Below are 25,842 nucleotides of genomic sequence, written 5' to 3'. Positions count from 1 at the left end.
GATTCAAAACATAGAGAACCCCTCTAGGTAAAACCTTAAGTTACAAAAAAGATACACAGACAGAAATAGTTATTCTATTCAGCACAGTTCTTTTCTCAGCCATTTAAAGAAATCATAATCTAACACGTACCTAGCTAGATTACTTACTAAAAGTTCTAAGACTCCATTCCTGGTCTATCCCCGGCAAAGACAGAATATAGACAGACACACAGACCCTTTGTTTCTCTCCCTCCTCCCAGCTTTTGAAAGTATCTTGTCTCCTCATTGGTCATTTTGGTCAGATGCCAAAGTGAGGTTATCTTTAGCTTCTTAACCCTTTACAGGTGAGAGCAGCTTTCCCCTGGCCAGGAGGGATTTCAAAGGGGTTTACCCTTCCCTTTATATTTATGACAGTATCTTTTGTTACTCTTTTGTTTGACAGTGTTGTACTGAAAAATTCAGGTTGCATCTATGCCTTTATATTTCTGGTTTTGATTTCTCTTCAACAGCACTTGAAGGATAAAACTTGACTTGAAACATGAATACTAGCCGTCTAGTGGATACAATAAATGTTAAACTGGCACTTATTGACTATTTCCATCTGATTTTTCAGTCTAGGTCCATTGAAGGAATAAGTGTATTGTGAGGGTGACTGCATTGTTACATAACATGGCAAAGTGAGCACTTGACATATTTGTTTAGTTATTAAAAGTAAAACCCTGCTCAGTTTTTAGGGGCACATTTTGAAAGGGTCCAATTCTCAACCTCTCCTCTATATTTGCAATCAAACACTAGTTTGTGATCACCAACAAATGCTGGTGCAAATGATAGAAATCAAAATTCTAACAAGTCTCAGTCTTGCAAGAAGCTCTGCATAGGATGGACTCCTGGGTCTGCACATTCTGAAATCAGTGAGTCTCAGAGTGGGTATGGAGGGGTCTGCCCATATGGATCTGTTTGCAGGGTTGGGGACTGAGGGACCTGTGACAGTGAATGTCTTTTACACCCACAAATCAGGTCGTTGTCTAAATTCTATCCCTTGGGCCTGCAGTTGGTCATGCCCATCAACTGAGGGAGAAACATTGATGGTGTCTGATTACAGGCCTTCTTTTGAAAACTGGGATTTCAAGTGAGAATTTGTTTTAGAAGATGCCATAGATTCAAATGAAACAAAATGTACTTTAATGTAAGAGAGTCAATATTTGTTCAGTTGTAGGTGGGTCTATCATCAGCAACTCGTACAAATATAATGTAATGATAGCTAGCTAGCTAGCTAGATACACAAGCATATGTACCTACATCCACATTTTCAAATCTATATCTGTATCTATATCTGCACACCTACATTATAGTTTTAACAAGATGTATATGGTAGTAAACCAACCTGCTTCTTGAACTACTTGTAACTGGGATTAACATCAGTTGAAACAAAATATGACCTGAGGGAAAAAGTCACTGATTCTAAGTTTGATTTAAATCAATGGGAGTGTTGCCTTTAACTTTTGTGGAAGCACAATCAGGCTGCTGGTGTAGAGACTTCCATATTTGCCTGTAACATTTCCACTTTCCTGAAAAATGTTCTAACATTTCAGAACATGTCTAAAGCTAAATTCTGCCCTCAGATACACCCATGCAACTCCAGTTTAGGTCAACACACTGGACACCAGAGAGTACTTAGCATGGTACTTATCAACTAATATTGAGGTGAACGTCTTTTATTTGCTTTGTCAGATAACTATGGTGTGGACTATGCAATAAAATGTGTACCAGAGAAAAGTTTACCAATACGTTCAAAGTAAATTGCTTCCTCCAGAGATCTGATACCTCTATTTGTGCATCCTCTTTTTTCTTAAGCCTATCCCTACTTGGAGATGCTACACAGTACAGTGTCATCAAATACAAATGGCAGAGAAATTTGTGATTAGTCCCTCATCTATGTAAGGTGGAAAATGCCAGTTCGTGCACTTGTAAATACACTCCAAGATTGACAATTTTATTGCATTCTGGGCTGGCCGGGCTGGACAATGAATCAATATATGTTTGATTTTATGTGGCTGGTGTGAAAGAGATAGTTACCTTCAGAAAGGATATATTATGAAACTAGCAAAATCCAACTTCTGCTCTGCCACTGATGCAGCCTTCATTGCCCACTTGTTACATTTTCAAACAAGACCTCCCCTGTGCTGCCCCTCACACTTCGGGAGGAGCTCCCCCTAAACACCTGCAAAGCTATCTCATTGTTCTTCCTCAAATCCCTCCTTAAAGTTTTCTTTTGCCTTGGTGCCTATAAAAAACTTGACAACAGCTAAGCAGCGGGTGTGCTGTGAGCACTCTCTAGTGTGATGATCAATACTACCTTATTGTTTCCTTGTGCTCCTTTGTCTGGCTGTATTCACCAGCTGTCTCTTGTTGTTTGCTTGAATTGTAAGCCCTTTGGAGCAGAGAGCGTCTTTTTGTTCTGTGTTTCTATGATGCCTAGCATGATGGAATGGGATGCACAGCAGAAAAGAGGGGAATGGGGGTTAACATGAAGTCATGGGGGAAAATGGGGGACGCGGGAACGGGTGAAGGAGAGAATGAGGGGAACAAAGAATCTCTGAGGGGAGGGAGATTGGGGAAACATGGTATGGGGAAAGGGGGGCACATAGAGCCCATGGCATGGAGGGAAGTGGGAATGGGGTACACACAGAGCAGCTGGTATGGGGAGAAGAATAGGGGATCCTGGGTATGTCAGGAGGGGGCAATGAGGGGCACATGGAAACTCTGGCAGAGAGGCGATGGGAGGGAGTTGCAGGAAGTTCCTGAAATGGAGGGGGATGGGAAGGTGGCATACGGGAAACTTGGTGGGGGGAATGAAGGGAAGCCAGGAGCTACAGAAGCTGTGGAGCATGCACCCCCTAGTGATAATAAAAATAGTTTTACTAACAATAGCTCTGTTCCCTTAGAAGCCTACGTGGACACAGGAGGGATTTTCACTCCAGCATTTCTTCGTAGCATCCCTTGTCTTCTTTTAAAAAAAGAACTCTTTAAAAAATGGCTCAAAGTTAAAAAGTAAAATATACAGCCCCGTACTTCAACTGTATATTCTCTCCGTGTTCTTATACTTCACTAACCTCTAGCCAACTTTTTGGTCTCTGCCAATTACTTTGTGTACAGGCAATTTAAATTACATGCAGTCTGACTATGTGTGATAATTTAAACCGATTGTTAATTAATTCTGTAAGTAAATAGCTACTGCAATCTCTATAATCATCAAGGTTTCTCTAGCTATCAACCTTTTTCTTAGCTGCTCTTTATTATACAGTATGGAGCAAAAGTATGTGGGGGGGAAATGATATGCATGATCTCTTGCTGGGTCCTTGCCACAGAAGGCAGCCCCGCTTCTTGAAAACCTTTACGGCTCTTCTTAGAATTAAATGTTTGCAAAACTGAGCTGTTTGTAAAGATTGATTTTCTGTATATAGCTTAAGAGGAAGCATATCATGAGATTTAGGTTAGATAAAAAGTAAGGCTCTGTGTGATGTGAGGTGCCAGTGTTAATCAACTGGAGATAAGAGTTGATGAGGTTATATCATCCCAGTACCAGTGAGACTGGCTATTAGTTATGTTTCTTGGCCTCTCGGTCACTTTGGAGAGCATGTTTACTAGTGCTTGAGAGATTCCTCAAGGTTAGACTGAGCTCAAAATTCTCTTAAACCATTCCCTAATTGGTCCTTAAAATTAAGATCTATTTGGAAAGTCATAATTTCCCCCCTGGTTTTTAAGCTGCATCTCTCACATTACTATAGCATGTGAATCAAACTATCTTTTAGTCACTATAACTAGGACATCCAAGGCCAACAGTGCAAATGAAAATGAAGTCCTGAAACAAGGTGTAAGGGTCCTAATCAGAGACCATCTGGCTCTCTTGGCAACAAAATTGTGAGCCATTGCGAAAGAACAATCATAGAATCATAGGATATCAGGGTTGGAAGGGACCTCAGGAGGTCATCTAGTCCAACCCCCTGCTCAAAGCAGGATCAATCCCCAATTTTTGCCCCAGACCCCTAAATGGCCCCCTCAAGGATTGAACTCACAACCCTGGGTTGTGATCCATGCTGTCCCACCTGCACACAGGTACCACCTACATGCAGTTGTACATCATGTAGCTGGCTGCCAGTCTAAAAAAAACAGTGATGCAACTGAAAAATAGTAAGATAACTTTTTTGCCTCCTAGTCTACGACCAAGAATTATAGCAGCAATGGCTAGCATGCCACTCCAATTTGGTTCTATTTGAATTAAAGTCTCTGCTGTTTAGCCTCGTTTGATCATGCCCCATTGAAGTCGATGGTAGTTTTTCCACTGAATTCTCTGGGTGTAGGAGAATATCTTTAACTGTAAGCCTGCAAACCCTTCCTTTTTGAATATACTTATCTCAGGCAAATAGTCCCATTTAAGTCATTGGGACAACTATGATGAGTAAGGCCACGGCTGGGGAGTCAGGGTTTATAAACAAGTAAGGGTTTACAAGTAAGTAAGGGTTTATAAACAAGGGTTTATAGGATTCCCACAGTGGGAAATTCTGAAAATGTCGTTCCTTTGGTCCACTGGCTTAGTACTACATGTAGACCTTTTATTTCCTTCCCCCAGATAACCAGCTTACAAGTGAAAAACATAAAGACAAGAAACCTATGAAAGGTATTATGAGTTCAGTGTCGGAATTCAGCATCATAGACGCTCCATCCAAGGACACCAAAAATGAGAAGAAATTGTCAGACTCTAGTACATCATCATTATCTTCCCTTGAGAAGTGCAGGACACAATTCACCTATATTGAAAATGATGCATCAGTTCATCAGAGAGACAGTGATGGTATGTTTTGCAAAACAGATTAAGTGTAAGCAGATTTCTAAATAATATCTGTTTAAAGAATGCCCTATTTCAGTTGAAACACCTGCTTAAACATTGGACAGGAAGTTCAAGAATCTAAACTAAGCAACCATGAGATGTCCTAGAGATGGTTTACGCTGGAGTTGGGAATCTAAAGAAGATTGCTTTAAAGTGGCCATGACATGAGGGTTCTTATTGGTGGGCCACAATACAAGAATTTAAGTCCAGTGGGGACATGTCTGTGCTTGTGCATAGGCTGACCAGAGGTCCTGATTTTGGGGTCTTTTTCTTATATAGGCTCCTATTACACCCCACCCCCGTCCCGATTTTTTCACATTTGCTGTCTGGTCACCCTACCTGTGCATGGATCTTAGGAAATAGTCTTTGCATAAGGATGGTTAGTAGGCATTGGAAGAACAGACTCCTTCTCCCAAGGCAGCAGAATGGCATTGTTATTGCTTCTGCAGCAGCGCCTATGAGCACGGACGACCCCTTATGCACAGTGGCTTGCCTGCTGGATCCATATAGTTGGGAGTCTATTACCCACAAATCTACCTTTACCCCACCCAGTCCTAATCCTGCCTCTATCAGCCTGCTGCAAAGACTCACAGAGGACCACACTGAAGAGGCCTTCTCGTATTCTGCCCCTACTGATGCAGAATACAGCATCCTGTTTATGCTGCTTTTAAGCCCTGATACGACAAGGTACTTAAACATTTGCCTAACTTTAAGCATGGTAGTAACACCACTGACTTCAAGGTGCTTAAATTTAGGCATGTGCTACTGAACCTAGGTGAAGCATGGCCTTGAGGCTTTCGATTCTGGCCTGCCTCTGCTAGCCAATATGACCCTATATATGCAAAATACTAATGTTATATCAGTACGTCACATGACTAGGGTTTTTAAACATTTGTTTTCTACCAACTTGAAAGCAAAATGCTGTATAAGGCTGTTAAAATACAGAACTTACATGGCTTTTGCATACTTTGTGAGAACACCCCTGACCCAAAGAAATGTTTGCACTTTCTAAAAGGAAATGTATTTGGCTGCTAATCCAAAATTTGCATGTGGCTATTATTTGGGGTTGTTTTTCTTTTACATAATCAAAACAAGTTATTTCTTTCTCGTTCATTATTACACAAGTCATTAATGTGCTGACACAATCTTTGGTTTTCATAAGAATTTCACTATCCACCATGTATCCATGCACCAAAGCAGAACACCCAGGTTCTGTAACTTAGTACAGACTACATCTTGTGTGAACCAGCATAACTACACTGAAGTCAACGAAGTTACACTGATTTACAGCAGCTGAGGTTCTAGCCCTAAATATTCTCATAGACATGATACATCCCAATGAAATATCTGTGATGCTCTTGTTCCGTAGACTAAATTTCCTTATGTGGGCATTTTATAATAAAGCATTGGAGAGGATTTTATTCAATATAGCTGAAACATGTCAGCTATATCATGTTAATGATCCTTGAATTAAGAACTACTAAGTACAGATCAACACAATAAACCACAATGCTCCAAAGGAGCCATTACGATATATTGTATCACTGATTCTGTAATAATTGTAGTGCTTCATATACTTCTAGTGATATCAGAGTGCATTCAATCTTCTTTAAAGAGGTGAAGTAGTTATTCCATTAAGGGGGACTGATCCAGCAGTTCCAACACAAATGGGTGTTTTACCTGTGTAGTGATGACAGGATTGGTCTCATAAATTGTTACTGGTACACAGGAGTGGTACATATGTGAAGTAAATAACAGATTTCACACAGTTAAAAAACGAAAAGCAAAGGAAATTAACGAAAACAATCTGTGCTCAATTAAGAACGTTAAGAATTGGACGTAAGCCAAGAAAATCAAGGAAACTCAAGATTTGTGTTTGTCACTGAACACTTCGTTCAATCTATTCTGACTAGTTATTGTAGCTGATTGTTAGGCACACATATGGCCAAATCCTATTCTCTGATACAGCCATGGAAAAACCCTAAAGCCAGTGAAGCCAGCTGTGTTACCTGGCTATAACTGAGAGAAGAATTTGGCTCACTTTGCAGAAACTGCTCTAGGAGAGTCTGATCCATGGAGAAGACACCCATGACTTCAATGAGATTTGAATCAGGCCCATACCGAGACTCAGCAGTATGAATTAAAGATGGATTGACACCCACAAGCCACGAAGAGCAAGAAAATGTAGAGCAAAGGCAGACCCGGAACACTATTAAAAATAGTTATTTTGTGGTAATTAATCTAATAATGTAGAAACTGAGAGCTGAGGTCATTGTTCTCACTGAGATAAATGCAATGCCTTTCAAAAGGAGCAGGAAAAACAGAAGAGAAAACAGGAGATTGCATCTTCTTTTGTGCAGTTTGTGGCTAATTTATTTTCAAATATATGAATGAATGCATAGGAATGGATGCTTAATTGCTAATATCTATTATTTATATACATTACCACTTAACACAGGACAAAAAAGCCTCACACATGCAGATTTTGCAAGATGCGTTACATCCATTAGCACAGTTCATGGTGTGTGCTCTGATGGGAATTTAAAAGCATCTTTACTGCACATCACAGACTTTGTGCTGAAACATTACTTTATTTTTAAAGTCTTGTGCTTTTTGTGCGGTCCCTTTCCTCGGTAGACCCTTAAGAACTATTATCTATTCTCATAAGATTATGTGAGCACCACTCAGGTTAATAAATTCAGGAAAATCTGTGTTATTAGAAAACAGATCTTATTTTTTTTTATTTTAGAAAAAGCTGAAAAGATCCCTAATTGCTGTATTATTTTGAATTTGATATATCTTATCAAGGTGCAAGGGGGAAATTTCATAAATATAAGATACCTAAAAAGAATAGTCTTAATTACACCATGGACTAGTGGATAGAATGATTACATTTTCTACACTGTAAATTTCATACAATTAAATGCAGCAGTGTCACCTTATAAAATGTTTCAATTTTCTAATTATTTCAGTTCATTTACTCAGAAAAAAATATAAGCATGAATTTACTAAGTATTACCAAAATCTAGTCATTCTCATTCTACAGAACTGACTGGGAAGTTAGTTGTGCTTGTCTGAACTTAAATAGATCTTGACATATTGAAATAAGTATTAAAATTGATAACATTGCCAATGCTATGCTACTTACGGAAAGAATTTCAATCACATGCTATTTATTCTTTATTCTACATGCTGAATAGACTTTTTTTAAAAAATAAAGAAGTTGGAGTGATTTTTTTTTTTTATCATCAAGGAAGTTTTAAAAAAATTCTTCTGGAAAGTGTCTGGCTGTGAACTTCTCAGTTAATTTCATTGGTCATCTTGCATTATGTTACATGATATATCTCATGCCACAACTGAACAAATGCAGCTGAATAAGATGCCTGATAGTTTGTCATACTAGAGCAAGAAATGTGATAATATCCAATATTTTTTCCTGAAAGTCCCAGTGAAAACAATTCTCACTATTGAAACATATTTTCCTTTAAAAAAATTTAAAAAAAACAAAAACAACAGTTGAAAAGATTTGGGCCCTGATAATTAATGGTGTTGATCCTTCTGGGGGAAAAAAAGGAAGACAAAAACCTTTGTTGATAGGCATTACAAGGTGCAGTAAAGTGTGGCTTCTGACATGATATCACCACAAGTATAGCTTAGGAATAACAACCAACAGAGAAAGAGAAACAAAAAGCTGAACGACCAAGGGAAAAGGTCATGTTATGGTTTCTGAAATAAGTGAATGCACAGGAAGGGCAAATCATTGGCAGAATCCACCACACTTCAAACTGCATCTCCGCCAATTTCCAAATAGTTCAGATTTGCCTCTGAACACCTTATCTTGCTTCAACACTAACAAATGGGAGCTGAGCTGTTTGGAAAATCTGGCTCTAATTGTAGAGGCCGAGCACGGGGAAATCAAAGCCTGGGTGAGCACATTAAGGCAACCTTCTGGGGCATGTTATATATACTGTAAATATGAAGTGGCTGCCAAAGCACCTGCAACATTACAGGACAATTACTCTAGTCATGAACTGGTCCTTCTGGGGCTGATGCTTGCTGATATGTAAGAGTGACTCCCTTACACAATGCTGGAAAGAAAACGACTTCCCTTTAAAATGTACCTTTCCAAGTTGATACTCTTTTTCCACATTTTTCCCCTTTTAAAAATTAACAAGCATGTGAATTAGAAGGTGAAAAGCCTATTTAAGAGAGAGGGTGAACTGTGACCCTGGGCAGAGCGTAGAATACCAAACTGCAATGTGTTAACTCTACTCTGTACTGTTCCTTTTCCACCCCCTTTTTGGTAAGTGTTGCAAGCTAGCATTCACTGAACTTCACTGGAAGTTGAAGCTAGAAAAACTCAGACTGGAAATAAGACATACTTTGTTTACAGTAAGCGTAATTAGCCATTGGAAGTACTTGCCAAGGGTTGTACTGGAGTCTGCATCACTGACAATTGTTAACTCAAAACTGTATGTTTTTCCAAAAGATCTGCTCTAGGAATTATTCTGGGGAAGTTCTATGGTCTCTTTTATACAGGAGGTAAGACTAGGTGATCACAATGGTCCCTTCTGGTGTTAGAATCTGCGAATCTATTAAATCAGACTCCTTATAAAAATCAGACTAGAAGCATGTGATTAATCTGTGCTGTTTTACACCACTCCACAAGTGAGTTCTGCTCTCACCCATAAATTCATCTAAATCCTCATACATCTGCCATGTCTAATTCTGTGATTCGGCTATACAGCATCATATGCATCCTAACTGACCCTTTCCATCTGAACAACTAATAACAACTTTAGTAGACTTTAAGGGCTTGATCCAACTCTCACTGAAGTCAGTGGAACTCTTCCTGTTGGCTTTAGTGAGCATTAGATCAGGCCCTAAAATGCTTTGATGGGCTGACAGCCCATAAAAATATTATTTCAACAGCAAGAGTGCAATCCTCAAATCTTTACATGCAGGCAAAATCCCCACTGGAAGTTTTGCCCGCATAAAGGGTGCAAGAATGGGACTGCGGATTTCTACATTGAATTACAAATTCCTATCTGAAAAATAAAATCTATTCTATAGCCTATGGCAGATGCTGTGTTCGAGTGGAATTACTGGCATCACACTAGAGATACATTTATGTAATAATGTAGTACAATGGAGAGTATCCTCACTGAGTGAAATTGACGCCTATGCAGAGGGCCAGCCCAGGGCATCAGCACTACTTACATCCTCTGTACAAAGGTAAGTTTCACTCATATGGAATACTTTCATCCAAAGCATGGTGAGGTCCAGACCAAACAACACAGGACATCATTTTATGTAATATGTTTTACTGCTGTAATTTTTCAAAATTATATTTTAAGCTTAGCTTGCAGTGATCTCTGACTTCTGTGTCTTATTTAAATGACTTCTGTGTCTCCACAGCTGCCTAAATTTGGAGTACTACGATAGTGAATCAAGCCCTCTCTCTTTCCTGTATCTCACTCTTTTTCTTTTTTCTTAGATGAATGTGCATCACTTATCCTGGCCTGCTTGTTCTGCCAATTTTGGGACTTTCTTATAATGCTGCCTAATACCTGTGAAAATTGGTTGATAAATATGTGCTGTCCATCCTATAGATATCACCATACCTCCAGTGAAAACCACTCCAACAATGACTGCAACTGTGAGTGTGACATTGATTGCAGCATTTTTGAATCCTGTCACGAAACCAGTGAATGTCTGGAACTTGCCTTGGAGATTTCTGAAGTCTGTTATCACTAATAGGAAACAATTGACAGAATTCCCATAAACTATCTGAATGGAAACTGACACAGTAAAAAGGATATACAATTTTTTAAAATAATTGGAGTGTTTGCTAACCAGGGCTGTGTGTTTTCTCTGATGTCCCTTTGGAAGAACTGTATAGCATTACCAATGAAAATTTTGTTTGTATGATTTCACAAATCACTGAAGCCAATAAAGAATGAAACCCTGTTTCCTACCTTGCAACAGATGAAAACAAAATTCCTAAATACCAGCTGTACTAATTGCTTTGCTCAGGGTCAGTCTCACTCTTTTATAAAGCTCTCCATTGCATTCAACATGGATTTCCCTCCATCCACAGACATAAGACAAATTAGGATATTCTTTTAGGAATGATATATATTAAGTCTTCTTCCTAATGGATTATTACAAAAATATGTATTACACATTGTTGGGTATTATTAATAATGTATGCGATAACATCATTTTATAATTAAAAATGTATTTATACAATCTCTTAAAATACACTTATATGCTCAGTTTAGGCAGAAAAGAAAATTAAGTGAGTTAGAAACCATGCTAGATGTAATTACAATAAAGGTCTCTAAAAAATCTCCAGTGAATTTTGAAGAGGATGCATTTTAACAGGGTACTGCAATTCAACAGTGTATTAATATGTGTGCCTACCATTATATAATATCAGGTTATGCCTATTGTTCATTAGTTATAGGAAAGAACTCCTTAATTCTAATTAGCATTAATAGAAATTGAATGCACACTTCTAGAGGAGAATTTTCCTACGGATAGCCAGTAATGTTTTTTCCCAACTTTTGTTTGTCTGATTTTTTGTAAAGAGCAGAATATTGTAAGCAATAACAGTGTGGGAAAACAGACATGAGTGCACAAAAGATTAAAAAATGCATAAAAGATAAAAAATGACAGTATCCAACTTGGAGGCACTTACTACAATCTGTAACACTCTCTGTATTTTTCTTTTCTGATAATGGGTCTGATTAATAAAAATGAAATGAACATTGTACATTACATGTGTGACAACAAAAGGATGGAAATTCAGCTACCAAGGGGCGGAGAATCTGCACATTGAGCAAAAAGGAAAATACAAAAGTTGCTCGTTCATGTGGGAGGTTTACATACTGAAGCTGGCCTGCTCTGTGGCAGCATTTGCCTTCTTTGTGCATTCACAGATTTCCAAGCAAGCTCACTGATTTCAGTACGGAAGAAATATAGTGCCTATAGGGGCCAAAAGAGGCATCCTCATGGAAAGCGTACAAGATCAGATCCTCATCGGGTACAAATCAACATAGTTCCATTGAAAGCAGTGCAGCTATAATGGACAGTATGTCTGCGCTACAGGGGGCGTGACTGCAACTCAAATAGACATATCCTAGCTAGCTTTAATCTAGCTAGCTCAGATCCCAGAGCAGTGACACTCTGGTAGCACATGCTTCAGCTCGGGCTAGTTCCACAAATAATTACCCATGGTTCCACTCCAGCAAAAGCTAACTTGGGTATGTTGACTCGAGCTGCAATCACACCCCATGGCAATACAGATACCACCTGGGATTACAATATAGACATACCTTGATTTATACCATGGGAGCATCAACCCTGAAATTTACAAGAGATTTGAAAAGATGTAACAACTACTTGTGTATTTCTTTTCTAGTAAAAAAGACTGTACATAAAAATGTTAGACTGTAATACTCTTCTTATAAATATTTTAAGGCCATATAGTCTCCTTTGCAAATTCAGCACTTTTTATTGTAATAAAAATAGACTGTATTTGGGAACAGGTGCATTAGACTCAACTGTACCTGATTTCTGTGCTTCTTGTTGAGCTGGGGGGCTGGAGTAGAAGAGGCCTGTTCACACTTTGTTGTATTATGTGCCATACAATGTCAAGCTTTTCTCAACTTTAGCCAGTTTAAGGATTGAAATGTGGGTTTCCAAATGGTCTAGCCTGTGCCAGATGTCCTACTGGGGAGTAAATTTTCAGTGTGGAGAACAGGACACAGAGGTCTGCATCTGTCAAACCCTTATTCACATTAGTTGTCCTTTCCTTATTAGTGCAAATAGTTTCATTGATTTCAATGCACATATGTGAAAGGGTAAGGAAGGCTACTCATGACCCTGACACTGCAACGTGATGCATAGAGGAGGACCTTTCACAGTTGGCCTCAGTCAGATTCATCAGGAGCAAAGAGGTCTGTCCATGTGCAACACCTAGCAAGATCAGGGTTTATTTGACTAAGGCTTTGTAGAATTGGGCCCATATTTCCTATTACCTTTCAAAGCCAGCTTTTCTTCATATCGGAATCCATAGGGGTAGTGGAGAAATGGCAAGAACAGGACCAGGAGAGTCACAACCACAACAATGACTAGATGGGACAGGTCTCCCAACACTTCTTTCGGCTGTTACATGGGTTCACCACATGGAAAAGGTTGAGAACCACTGCAGCAATCGATGATGATCTTTTAAATAGTACAGAAGTGTCTCCTCACCTAATGGTTATGGGGGCATGCTATTTGGTTTCTTGTTTTATAATGCAGATGGATATTTTTGTGCCCTACAGCATGAACTAAGACACCCTGGAAAATGTTCTTCATCCTTATGTTACCTTAATGACCGAAAGGACTAACAGCTCATGTCTTCCCTCATAAAACGGTTAATTGCAAAATACAGCATACTGCATTTTCATGACACAGAGGAACTATTTAGCACATTGAGATCAGACAGCAGAGCAAGTGGGCTAGAATAATTTTCCCCCTGAAATATTCCAGAAATTAGCTTTTCTATTTAGAGATCCATCTTATTCCCACACATACCTGACTTTCACAAGTCAGACAAAATCCATTCATCAGATTCAGACTTAGACAGACAGTGTTCAGACAGGTTAAGCACAGGTACTCAAAGCAATTCTGAGCTGCATTTTTGGTTTACCTCAGAGAAAGGCCTACTCACTCAAGTGGGAGGCATTTGGGCTGCATCATTGGTCCATGCTGTCAGAATCAGCTGTGCTGCCAAAGTGAATGTCAGCTCTGCAATGTGTGAAACCTCAACTCTTTAAGACAAGGAATAAAATATCACCATTTTGTAAATGGGAACATCTCCCTGATACTCTGCCTTTCTTCAGCAACTTTATTTTTAATCCACAAAACACTGACAGATTGGGTGGAGAAGAGAGCCAATCACAACGAGCCACTTGTTCCCCTCCTACAGAAAAGGATAACGTCCACTGCAAACTTTCCGAGAGTCTCCTCATGAAGATTCCTCTGCATCCTCCTCTCCCCCACTCCACCCGAGAGAAAATGGCCTTGCACTTCACAGAAGGCTCATAGGGCACAACATGAATGAGGCTGTAATCACTTTAAAGGCAGAGATTGCCATTCACTGTATGTTTTACAGGTCCTAGAACAGTGTGGTCTCTCACTGCTGCTGCAATATAAACGTTAAACAATAAAATAAATAATAACGATAATGGAAATCCAGGCTTTGCACTGCAACTAAATTCTGTGACCACAGGCCTGGTGTCTGCTTCTCCATGGCAATCTGAATCCCTCAAGATGTGCAAGAGAGGAACCCAGGACCAGTGTCCTCAACCCAAGAAGATGGCCAGGTATAAAGAGGAGAGCAGGCTGCATTAGCCCCCTTCATTATCCTCCAGCTTCTGAGAGCTCCGGGGCTGATTTTTACCTTTTGACACTATCTCAGGTCAACCAGGATGACCAATGTCTTTCAAACTGTAAATTGGTGGTGTGACTCTGATTAGGATCCTCAGGCACTGCTGTAATATAGATAAATTACTATTAATTATTATTATATCATTCCTGTGTTGTTGTTTTTAAATAAGATTTCTACTGAGAAACTACACACTCTTTTAGCATACAGCATATAAATTGTACAGCCTAACAAGTACAGGCAAAAAATAACGAACCCCATATTGACCTGGATTTTCTAAATATTGTGTGTGAGTAAGAAACATTGGCATCTGATCTGTGTTCCATGGCCTATATAAAATGAGTTGTGGACCGAGGCCAACTCCTAATGGGCATGTGCCTACATCATAAGCACCATCAATATAACATGCAACCCGAGCAATGATGCCAAGGATTGAGTGTACACAGAGCCCTTCCTGGCCCTTATGGTAGCTCCTCTATGCCCTGGGTCAAGGCATAATGTAAAGAGCAATGCCTGTGGTGCATCAGCTCCCTTAATAAAGGGCTTTCTTCTCCAGAAACATCAGTTGGTGTCTGATATCCACTTTAAAATGAGGGTGGTAATAATTCCGAAATCTAGAGATCAAATTCTGCCTCCCCTCTAAAGTCAATGGGATAGATTGGGGGGAAATGGGGACATAATTTAGGATGTATGCATCAGAATTCATCTCAATCTCAAAATGCTTGAGCATCCATTATTATCCCAATTTTACAGATGGGGAAACTGAGGCACAGATGTCATTGTGATTTGCACAGGCACCAGGCCTGGGAATAGAACCCTTTTCTTTTGACTTCCAGTCCAGTTCACTACCCAGTGGATCATGCTGCCTCCTTATAGAACTGAAAGGAGAAAAAAAAAAAGATGTTCACAGACATTGTAGGGAAGGCATGCCAGAACAGAATGTGGTAAATGACAAAATAATATTGAAAAACTATGCTTCTGTCTTAGACAATCTTGCAACTGAAACATAGTTATGTTCATTCCCAGACAGCATTATACTAAAACGAACATGGCACAAAAGGAAAAAGAATCATATGAGTGCACAAGGAAATGATCATCAGTGTCATTAAACTGTATACACAATGTATATTGCCAGCTTTGCCATGTTTTTCTATGAAATAAAAATAACAGCAAAGAAGAGAGAAGATTTTATGAGATCAACTGTATAAAAAGCATGAATGGCTTCCATTAGCACAGCACAGTTGAGAAAGGACAAGATTTAAGTCTAATATAAATATGATAAAATTATACAACTGAAGTGACATGTCCTGTTTAGAAAAGACAGAGCACAGAGAAAGGCGTAAGAAGACAGCTGAGAATTTAGTTTTATAGTGTTAAAATATATGTTTCATCTGGCACAGTATTTACAACTCCCTGGCTTAAATGTACTGCTAATGCTTCTATTTTATACTGTATCTGCTGTAGCTATGTAATAAGTGCCCAGCTAAGTTACAGGAACATCCTTTGTTCATCTTTATTCCAGTAAATGGGTATCATCTATCTCCCCAAAGTTTTAGTATTCCTTATCAGTTAATAAAGTAATTATACACACACACACACACTCTAAATATTATAGCTGGCTGGAGAATGACAATTACAGGTTTTGAAATTTGTTTTATTTCTGCACTAGAATGGAAACAAAACCTTTCCAATGTTTTCACAAAATGCACTTGTATCAAAATATCTGTTTTTCAGATTTAAAATGTCAGGTTTTCTCTTCTGGTCTCCCCCTCTCTGGAAGTGACTGGACAGTCCACCCTGAACCTCAGGAACTTTCTTGTCAAAAACTTTGTCAAAATCAACATGCCTCTGCAAAATATTTCACCTTTGCCAAAACACCACATTTTGACAAAAAAAAAAAATAGTTAAATAAGTTTTGGCCAGCTCTACTAAATATACACACACACAAACACATTTAGATAGATCGATCGATAGGAGTGTTTACATGTGCAAATGTATGTAATATCATATGTAAATCAATTGTTATTATCCAGTAATAAAAATGGCAAGTGATCTTTAATTTTCCAGGAATTCTCTTGGTGGTATAATATCCACCCTTTTCTGCTATACTGGAGGCAAATGTGTAATGCTATATGCTGGAGAAGAATTTGCAAAGCCATGTCTTATTCTGTCGATATGTACTATTCACTAACCCTTGTAGTTTTCAATTTCTTCTCTCACTATCTTATTTTATGACCTGCTCAATCATTTCCTAGTTTACATCTAGCTACGGTTTTTAAAACAAGTTTTCTAAATATTTCATTTCGGTAGAGCTTAAAATCAGGGACACGCATCAAGATTAATCTTTTCAAAAATATAATAACCAACAATTAATCCATTTCCAAACCCTCATTTTTAATACAAAATTCAGAGTTTTGTATAGTTTATAACCCATAATACCCATAAAGTCATTATATGAGAGAGAAAACTGGAAACATCCAGTTGGAAAGCAGAAGGTATATTTTTAGCTACATCAAGCCAATTGTATGCAGCTCTGCACACTTGTGTAATTCCAACATCAAAAATAATCCATAATATTCCAGAGGAATAAATCCAATTCTTAGTTATATACATTTTCCTACAAGTCGATCAAAACTCATTCCAAAAATGTCTCAGTCTCTTTGAGAGTTAGAGTTGGAGCAAAAGACTGATTCCTTTAAAATGCCTTCAGAGCTTCCAGAGATGTTAAATCTAATTGCCCATAGTATAGCACTGATCCACAAAGGTTTAAGTCATGGAAAATGTATTTTATCTTTATAAAAGTTTTCCTACACAAAGTTTATCATGGCACAGTAAAGTCAAATACAACTTGCTCCTTACGTATTCCAGGTGGAAAGAAATTAACCTTTGATGCTTCACCTTGATTGCCTAGTCGGGCCAGAAAAATGTATTTTCTTACTAAAGAGCTAAATATTTTTCCTTTTGAGTAAGAAATGACTGGAAGCCAAGGCACATATAAAAATTATGCATGAGGAAACTGTGGAAATCAGGCAGAGCCAAGATCAGGGTCATTTGATAACCTTAAGAAGCTGCTTTATTATTATTAATTATTGGTATTGCAGTAGTATCTGGAGGCTCCAACTGAGATCAGGGCCCTATTGTGCTAGGCAGCGTACATACACCTAGGAAGAGACTATCCCGGCCCTGAAGAACTTACCATCTAAATAGACAAAGGGTGTATTATTATTCTCAGATTACAGATGAAAATCTGAGACTAAGGCCTTGTCTACACTATGGGGGTAAATTGACCAAAGTTACGCAACTCCAGCTGTGTTATTCAAGTAGCTGGAGTCGATATAGCTTAGGTCGACTTACTGCGGTGTCTGCACCATGTTGGGTGTCTCTCCCGTTGACTTACCTTATGCTTCTTGTTCCGGTGGAGTCGATCTGCGGACAATTTAGACCCGCTAAATCAACCCCGGGTGCATCGATCACCGCAGCTTCAATCCCCGATAAGTGTAGACATGCCCAGAGAGATTCAGAACTCCATTCTAAGGTACTTGCCCAAAATCAGAAAGGAATCTGGGATAAGCCAGGAACTGAGCCCCAAGCTGCTGAGTCCCAGCCCAGGGCCTTAATTGCAAGACATGGCAGAATTCCGGATGGACATGTCTATAGAAAGGAGAGAGAAGGAACAGGAGGAGGAGACACAAATCATTTTAAAACATCCTTGCAATCATTCAAAAGGTATCTCGGTTCTAATTCTTTTTGATATATGTTAAGTTTTTAGACCTTGCCCCTTGCATTCTGCAGATCTGAGCCATTTGCTTCTTAGGGCAGGGTTAGATACACAGGCATTATTCAATGTGGACTTCAGTTAAGTCTGGAGTCAAGCCCCAGCAGCTGAGGGTAGGCTAAGAAACAGGGACCCCTCTCATCGTGGTTCTAACACCAAATCCATCTGCAGCCTTAATAAGAGATCGCTACATAGCTGAGAACAATGTTTATGGCTCTCTGTGCTCCAGTACACCTCAGATTGATGTTAAGTTTATTTTTTAAGTTGAACTAGATTGCCCTGCATCTGTATCTTGTTCCCTCCTCACTAATTACCTTGTGAAAAGCCAGGTGATTCAGCCAAAAACTTTAAGACTTAACTTGCATTTGGAAAACAATTAATAGACCAATATGACCTTGGAATTCTTCCCCTCCCACCACACCAAACCTGTTCTAGTTCCATTAAGCATCAAAAGATCATACTCTCCCCCCCTTATGGAACCAGAGAGTTTCCCTCCTATAAAGCAGAGTGTAAAGGCCAGCTGCACTCCTGTGGCTGCTGTTACAATCTGCAGCCTCACTTGCCAGACCCCAGGATCTATATAGGCTCACAAAGACTATAAAACATTTGGTGCAGAGAGGGGGGGAAGGGGAAAGAAATGCCTGAGAGCTCTGCTTTATAGGACATTTTATACTTATTTGCACCCATGCCAAATGATTGGCAACCTCTTTCAAGGGGCACCAGAATGTTACCCTGAATATACCCTGGAAGTCAAAGCCAGCTATCACCTTCTCCGATGTCAGCTCTCTATAAGACAGGACCAAAACAGAGCTGCCCTGTCCCTATGACTTGGTTAATTCTGGGTTACGTGCACACAACTTCGGCAGGTTGAAGCTCAGTTAAAGTTTTAGTCTCTCTGGCAGTCTAAGAAACAGGGACTCCAGGATCCTCATCCTGGCTCCGACGTCAAATCCATCTGCGGCCTAGGACGAGTCACTTAACAGCCCTGCCTCAGTTTCCCTTTCTGGCAAATAGCACTAATACCTACCTTGCAAAACTGTCCTGAGGATTCATTGAAGGAACATTGTCAACTTAATAGACAACCACACTTCTCTCTGAAATATTCCTCTCTCCTGTTGTTGCAACCCTAACAGCTACGGGGACTGTGACTTGAAAGCAGCTAGCAGGAATTAAAAATGGCTGGCGTTTTAGTTTGTTTGCTCTGTGCTTTGGGCAGTACTTTGTGAAGAGTCAGCATTCTTGTTTTGATTCTGGTTATTGGCACTTCCTATATCTCACAGTGGTGTGATGACATCGCCTTTATACACGGCTCTGGAGGGAGCTCGTGTGCAAGCTCTTCCCCAGGCCTAGCATGAGTTGTAGAACAGCTGCTGTTTCTCACTGTGTGTCTAGAACAGAGTCTTTTCCTGGGACCCCTATGCAGAGCCAGAGAACAAGAGAAGCCAGGTAAGAGGAAGCACAGATGATGGCTGGGGGAAAACTCGTCTTTGCTCCCCAGACAAGCAGAGGGCTGATGAAAAACTCAGACCAGGGGGCCAAGGAGCAATCGTCCTGCCTCTCCAGACCTCTGCACAGTGGTAGGTAACATCAGCAGCCTGGGGCGTGGCCACCAAGGGTGGCCCTGTCTTTACATGCTAAGCTGGCTGGAAGGAGTGAGTTTTAAAGAGATTTAAAGGAGGTGAGTGAGATTGCTTGTGAAGAGGGGTGAGGGAGGCAGTTTTAGGCACTGATGGCAGCATGATAAAAAGGCTGGTGTCATAACTGGGAGAAGAAGACTAGAGGAGCGACATGCACAGCACGTAAGAAAGAGACGGTAACAAGCCGAGATCCAGTCGGAGGCTGAGCTGTGTAGAAAGGTGAGGGCAAGTAGCTTGAATATGGAAGAAACAAGAGGCTGAAGGTTTGAGTGGTCGCCTTTGCTGTGATCACAGCTATTGCTAAGGGTCTAAAAACAAATGTGCCCTGTCCTGACATGAAAAAGGAACATTTTAACTCAGCACCTCTTTGGCCGTCATCCTTCTTTTTTTCACATGTGTGTGTGTGTGTGTGTTTTATTTGCAATTTTCCTCTCTCTGTGGGTTGTTCTTGGCAACACACGTTCAAGCAGTTTGTGCTTTTGTGACAGCCATACTTTGTATTGCAATGAGACAGGCTGAGTTGCTGATGTTGCCAAGAGTTGAGACAAAGAATATTTGAAACAAAAGAAAAATTATTTATATTACAGGAGCACCCACGCTTTGCTAGGTACCATACAGACATCTAAAAAGACATAGGCCCTATCCGGAGGATCTTAAAACATAGAAAGACAAAAAAAAGATGATATGGCAGGGAAAGAGATGCAAGATTCAAGTGCAGTGGTCAAGGTGATGATGGGCAAATGAGTTGTTAGTTCCATATTTTGGGTTGTTTGGTATTTGTTTGTATTAAAGTTCATTTAATTCTTCCTAAATGCCCTTCACCCTAGTCACTTAGTTCTTTTTTTTTAGTTTTTTTTTTAATTTACAGTGTAAACACTCATTTTTTGAAAGTGATGCTAATGAAAGCAGAAAATTAAGAACTCAAAGCTTAATAGTAACTGTGGCTCTGACCATCAGATCTGGGCAAGATCTGCTCAGCACAGGATCGGACAGGGGGGAAAGATGGGCAAAGGTGACTGATTTTAAGAGCAGAAGGAATCATCATGATGGTCTAGTCTGACCTACATTACACAGGCCATAGAATATCACTCAGTGTTTATGCATCAAGCCCAAAGACTCGGGATTCAGCTAGAGTATGTCTTTTAGAAAGACATCCAATTCTGATTTAAACACAGCGGGCCAGATCCTCACTGGGGGCAATTGGCACAACTTCACTGAAATCAGTGGAGCTCTGCTGATTTACATCAATTGAGGACTGGCCCTTTGCGCTTACCTAAGTGCTGGGAAGGCTGGGGACTGCTTTGGCTCCAGACGCAAGTTAGAACAACCTCCGGACTCCTTTAATATATGCCACCTTGTGAAAGCCCCTTGGGCGTAAGGCACTGTGCGGGGGTGAGAGAAGCATTGACCAATAAGTACATCCCCTTGCTCCTACCCAAAAGATAGATTTGATAAGAGTCACAGGGTCCCAGTTCTATAATTTAGGTCTGTGAAGTCTCAAGGCAGGCAGAGTTACCAGTGCAGGTTGAAGAGAGCTTACTTCCCCCAGTCCAAGTTCTGTCTTCCTTCACTCTTCCTGTGCAACATCTCTCACTTCTTCCTGTGCAACCTCTTTGCTGCTAATGGAGTAGCACAGGCAGAAGTGAGAGCAGAATTTGCCCCAGTAGCGTGATCTGAGATTGTTAGTGGACTGAATTTTGTCAAAACGACTTTGTTCGACCCACTATTTTGAACCTTCCTATGTACAACAGTTAAGACTCAGATTTGTCAAAACAGGATAGGTGCTGCCAGAGGATTAGTAATTCATTTTTTGTCCCTGTACAAAGCCATTTTAAGGAAAGAAACAACATGTCAGAGCTATGCTAACAACTGACTGTACCAACAAGGAGGGATTTGACGTATTTTTCTATGCTGCAGTGACTGTTATAATAAAAGACAGCAGTGCATTAGTGAAAGATTTATGCTAGTATTTCAACAATGGAAAACATGAGGGTGACTATGTTCTCATTCTCCCTGAGACAGGCAGCCAGGACACGTCATGTAACAATATTGCCAGGAATGAAGTTACAGCTGAAGAAATGCTGATTTGCTCATGCAGTAAGACAGTTCCAGGAAGCAGGACAAACCCTCGCTTTATTTGTGGTCTCAGATGGAGAATTTCATAAGGGAACTGCCCATCCCCGCCTGTTTAGGAAAAACTACTTTCCTGATCCCAGAACATGATGAGAAAAGGTGACGCACCAACCTGCCTAGAGTCACCCACCCTGCCTTGAAGGGCCCAAGTTCTTTCATGGTCCCTTCCTAAATGTAGCGTCCTTGGTGGCATCATAATTGAAGCCATCTGTACCAGGAAGACAAGCTGATTGAATTTACTAATGATACATTCTCTAGAAACCTTTGGTTGCTGAACCCAGCATTTTGTGCCCACAATTAAATTACAAACAAAAAGGGCATTTGGTAACATTTGACACCGTGATGTCCAAGTAACTGGTTTATAGGAAAATCAGCAATAAAGACCCACTCTGTCCAAAGCCAAAGGGAGATTTGACTACCGACAGAGATAAGAACAGGACTGGGTCCCTATCAGGGGTATTGGAGCTATGCAAGATTACTATTAATGTTTTGATACACATTTGTATTTAAAAACCCACCCACAGTCAGATATAACCAAAATGAGAGAAAATTATATTAAAAAGTGAGTGAGAACAGCCATGTCATCCCAAAGCAGAGAAGGGGCTCGCTCCTTTCCCACCCACCATGTACAGATTGCCCAGACTGCATGGAAAAGTGGGGGTAAAGGCACCATCCTCCCCGTTCCTTGGTGCTCCAGAGAGCCTTATCTAGGGCTGGGGACCTATGCACAGGAAGGAAGACGGGTGCATGGTCTCCATTTCTAACAAACACTTTGAGGCAGGGGCCATGCCTTCCTCATTATTTGCAGAGCACCTAGCTCAATCAAGATTGCGGTCTCCAGTCACCATATAAAAGATTAAATAATAATAATTCCTCCATGACCCTTCCCAAAAAAACAGTGGGTTGTTTACGAGGGCTATACTGACTGTTCACTTCCACAGGGAGACGCTTGGCACAGGCAGAAACCCCTAATCTCCTTTACAAGGAGGCTTGGGGGGCAGCTGCTGGCAGGGGAAGTCCTGTGAACTGTGAGGTATCTGCAAAGGCAGGCAGCATAGAGTCCCAGGGTCTCCAAGCTACAACTTGGTGCCTCCATGAATCTCCCAAGCTTTCTGCATAAATCTTGGGGCACACGTGTGTTTCAGGTGCAAAGCCCTCTACTCCGTTTCATGTTGAACAGTAGTAGGGCAGGTTCCATGAATTTCAGTCATCTGCTCACGTTTATGCAGGTACAGGAAGGGTCCAGCGAAGAGCAGTTAATGCAGATAAAAATACAAGGGGAGCTAACCAATCCTGGCGGCTGTATGTTGTTGTCAGTGTTGCCATCATATGATATCAAATTTCTGAAAGACTCATAGCCAACCACACAGCAAAATGAGTGTGTGTGTGTGTTTGTGTACACGCTTAGAGCCCAATCCTCCATGGAGGTCAATGTTCATTTCAGGTGTATCAAAGATGGAGTAGTAGTCTCCCAGGTTGCTCCCAGGGGTGTAATGAATGGGGAAGAGGAAAGAAAAAGGGCAGAGAATTACAAGGTGAGTTAAACCTTGTATCCCTCTTGGAGATAAATCTGAACTCAACCCATTAAGTTCAACAGGACAACTGTTGTGAATAAGAAAAACAGGGTTTGGCTGCTTATTTGTCTCACTTACTACTGACAGCTCTCTGATCTATAGAAAGGGCATTCTAGCAGTAGGGATGAGTAGAGATAGCTCCTATAAAAAGCCCCTGATAAAAAGAAAAGAGCACATATTTATGAACAAGCCAAGTGCTTCAGTGAACATTTTCCCCCTCTATAGAAGTCTGATCCAAAGCCTATTGACGTCTATGGGTTTTGAATAGGGTCCTCATAGAACAGGAGTATATAAACAGTAGGATCTGGCAGTTGTAATCATTTAATGGAACGGACTACATATGTCCATGGACTTAAAAATAAAGCTTTGAGGGGCTAGTTAGTTTTTTTTAAACTTCCCTACTTGCAGGGGGGACCATAAAACCATTCTAGCATGAGTCAGAGAACCAGACTTGGCAAAGTTAAGCCTGCCACTTTAAAAACAGAACACTAATTAAATAAACTAGCAACAGGGAGAATAAAATAGCTTTCCCCCCAGCCCTCCCCCCCACAGTAACTAATCTAGCCTGAAGTGAATTAAAAAATATTTTACGTGGATCCCATTCATATACAAAATAAAGAAAAAAACATGCTTGCAAAAATTCACTTGGCAAAAGTCTAACTCAAACTGCCCTGGCATAAAAGTGCAGTATTATTTTTTTAAATCCAGTCTAGATAGAAGGAGGATTTAGCTCTAAGTGATTGCATCTCTGAGGAAAGGTCAAATGAATAGACTTTGTAGAGCTGTTCTCTGCAGAGCTCATGCTGATTTGTGGCCACTCTGCTCATCCATTGCAGTGTTGGCAAGTCTCATGATTGCGGTATTTGGTGTTTTTCTAAAGCCTCAGCTCGTGGAGTCATGTTATTACATGAGAATGTTAGCTTTCATATTTTTTTAAAGAATATATATTTCCAGCCCTCAAGGTTGAAGAGAAAAGCTTAAAAATGTAAACCCTAAAGGCTCCAAACCCAGAACTCCAAATTTACTATTATTTAAAATCTCAGGATTTTTAAATTAATCCCAGGATTTCTGGAGGGGCTTGACTCATGATTTGAGAATGCACGGAGTTGGCTGTACTGGTAACAAGCTTATGAAGTGTGTGCCACGTTTCCTTCTAATGGAGAGTCAAAAATAGAAGGTAACAGCTTGCTACTACTGTCACCTAATGGAATTGCTCCTTTAGCCTGGGCTTTTGAACTAAAGGTCCTGTGTACAAATGTTAATGTGAGGGTTATTGCAGATCTACTGGCTACATTCCTGCTCCCTCCTACAACATTCCTCTATGTTTCCAGGGATGGAGTGCCTGTAGAGCAAAACTCTGCAATGCATAGGAGGTGTGAAGGTCCACATCTAGGCTCTACTTTGGTCTGTCCTCCTCTGCACATTTGAGAGCAAGCATTCCAGAAAAATAAGACCAGTTCTGAAGTCACAACAACATGCAAAAATGCTCCCATTTTCAGCACTTCAAATTGTTTTATGGACATTTGGCAATTTTCTTAGAGATTAGCCACCAATTTGTATCATATCCATTGCTTATAAGCAGCAGAATCCTAAGAAATATTAGGAACAGCGAGACACTACAAAGATTCGTGGGACAAAAGCACCAATAATTTGACAGAAAACAATCTATTTATCAAATACAACTAACTCCCCAGTAAAGCACCCTACACTTCTGGTATTAGTCAGGAGTAGATGTGAAGCTTGATGCAAGGATCACTGGGTGCGGTTCTGCAGCCTGTGTTAAGCAGGAGATCAGACTAGATGAACAAAGTGGTCCGTTCCTATAAAAATATTTCAGCCAAAATTATGCAGAAACTCTGCTCAATTTACCTAAGGGTCATCCCATTAACTTCAATAGGACTCCACTTATGTGAATAAAACAAGCAGGACTTGCTCCAGAATTTCTGTCATCCCAGATAAGCGACAATGGATACAAAGCGCACAGCCTGAAGTTATTCATTCCCAAGATTTATTTTTATTGACCGCTATTTACCGAAGTATCTGCAGCTGAACATTTGGGACTGTCTCTATGGCCAGCTTAACCTGCACAACGCTTCCCCAAGCATGAACCCAAGAGCAGGCATGATGCGCTCCCCATTTTTACACGCTGCAGCCTGTGCACTGTATGTTATTGTTATGGGAGGACTGTGCACTCCCCATGCATCTAAAGCTTCCAGTAACTTCAGCGGGAGATGCAAGCGTACAGTGAATGCAAGCACAGGGCTAATATGGGGTGGAGCACATTCTGTCCAATATTATAGGGTCTTTATGCACATACATAAATTCCATTAATGCTCATTAGCATTCCAGGCACACATTGTAAGGGAAATAATTGACTGGGGTGCAAGAGAGTTCATAGTGAGTGAGAAATATGTGAC

At 40.3% G+C, this 25,842-nt stretch overlaps 1 protein-coding gene across 1 annotated transcript in view; it reads left to right on the top strand.

Moving 5' to 3' along the window:
• MDFIC2 (MyoD family inhibitor domain containing 2) overlaps window positions 1-10,624 on the top strand; it is a 53,370-nt gene extending 42,746 nt beyond the window's left edge. Inside the window, exons 3-4 of the mRNA XM_073354735.1 lie at window positions 4,610-4,831; window positions 10,365-10,624. Of these exons, the coding sequence (XP_073210836.1) occupies window positions 4,610-4,831; window positions 10,365-10,624 (482 nt within the window). The remainder of the gene's footprint in view (window positions 1-4,609; window positions 4,832-10,364) is intronic.
• The last annotated feature ends 15,218 nt before the right edge of the window (window positions 10,625-25,842 follow it).

This window comes from Lepidochelys kempii, chromosome 7 (assembly GCF_965140285.1).
Source record: "Lepidochelys kempii isolate rLepKem1 chromosome 7, rLepKem1.hap1, whole genome shotgun sequence".
NCBI classification, from domain to species: Eukaryota; Metazoa; Chordata; order Testudines; family Cheloniidae; genus Lepidochelys; species Lepidochelys kempii.
Note: the sequence above shows the minus strand (reverse complement) of the source record. Positions and strands in the feature narration are given on the sequence as shown.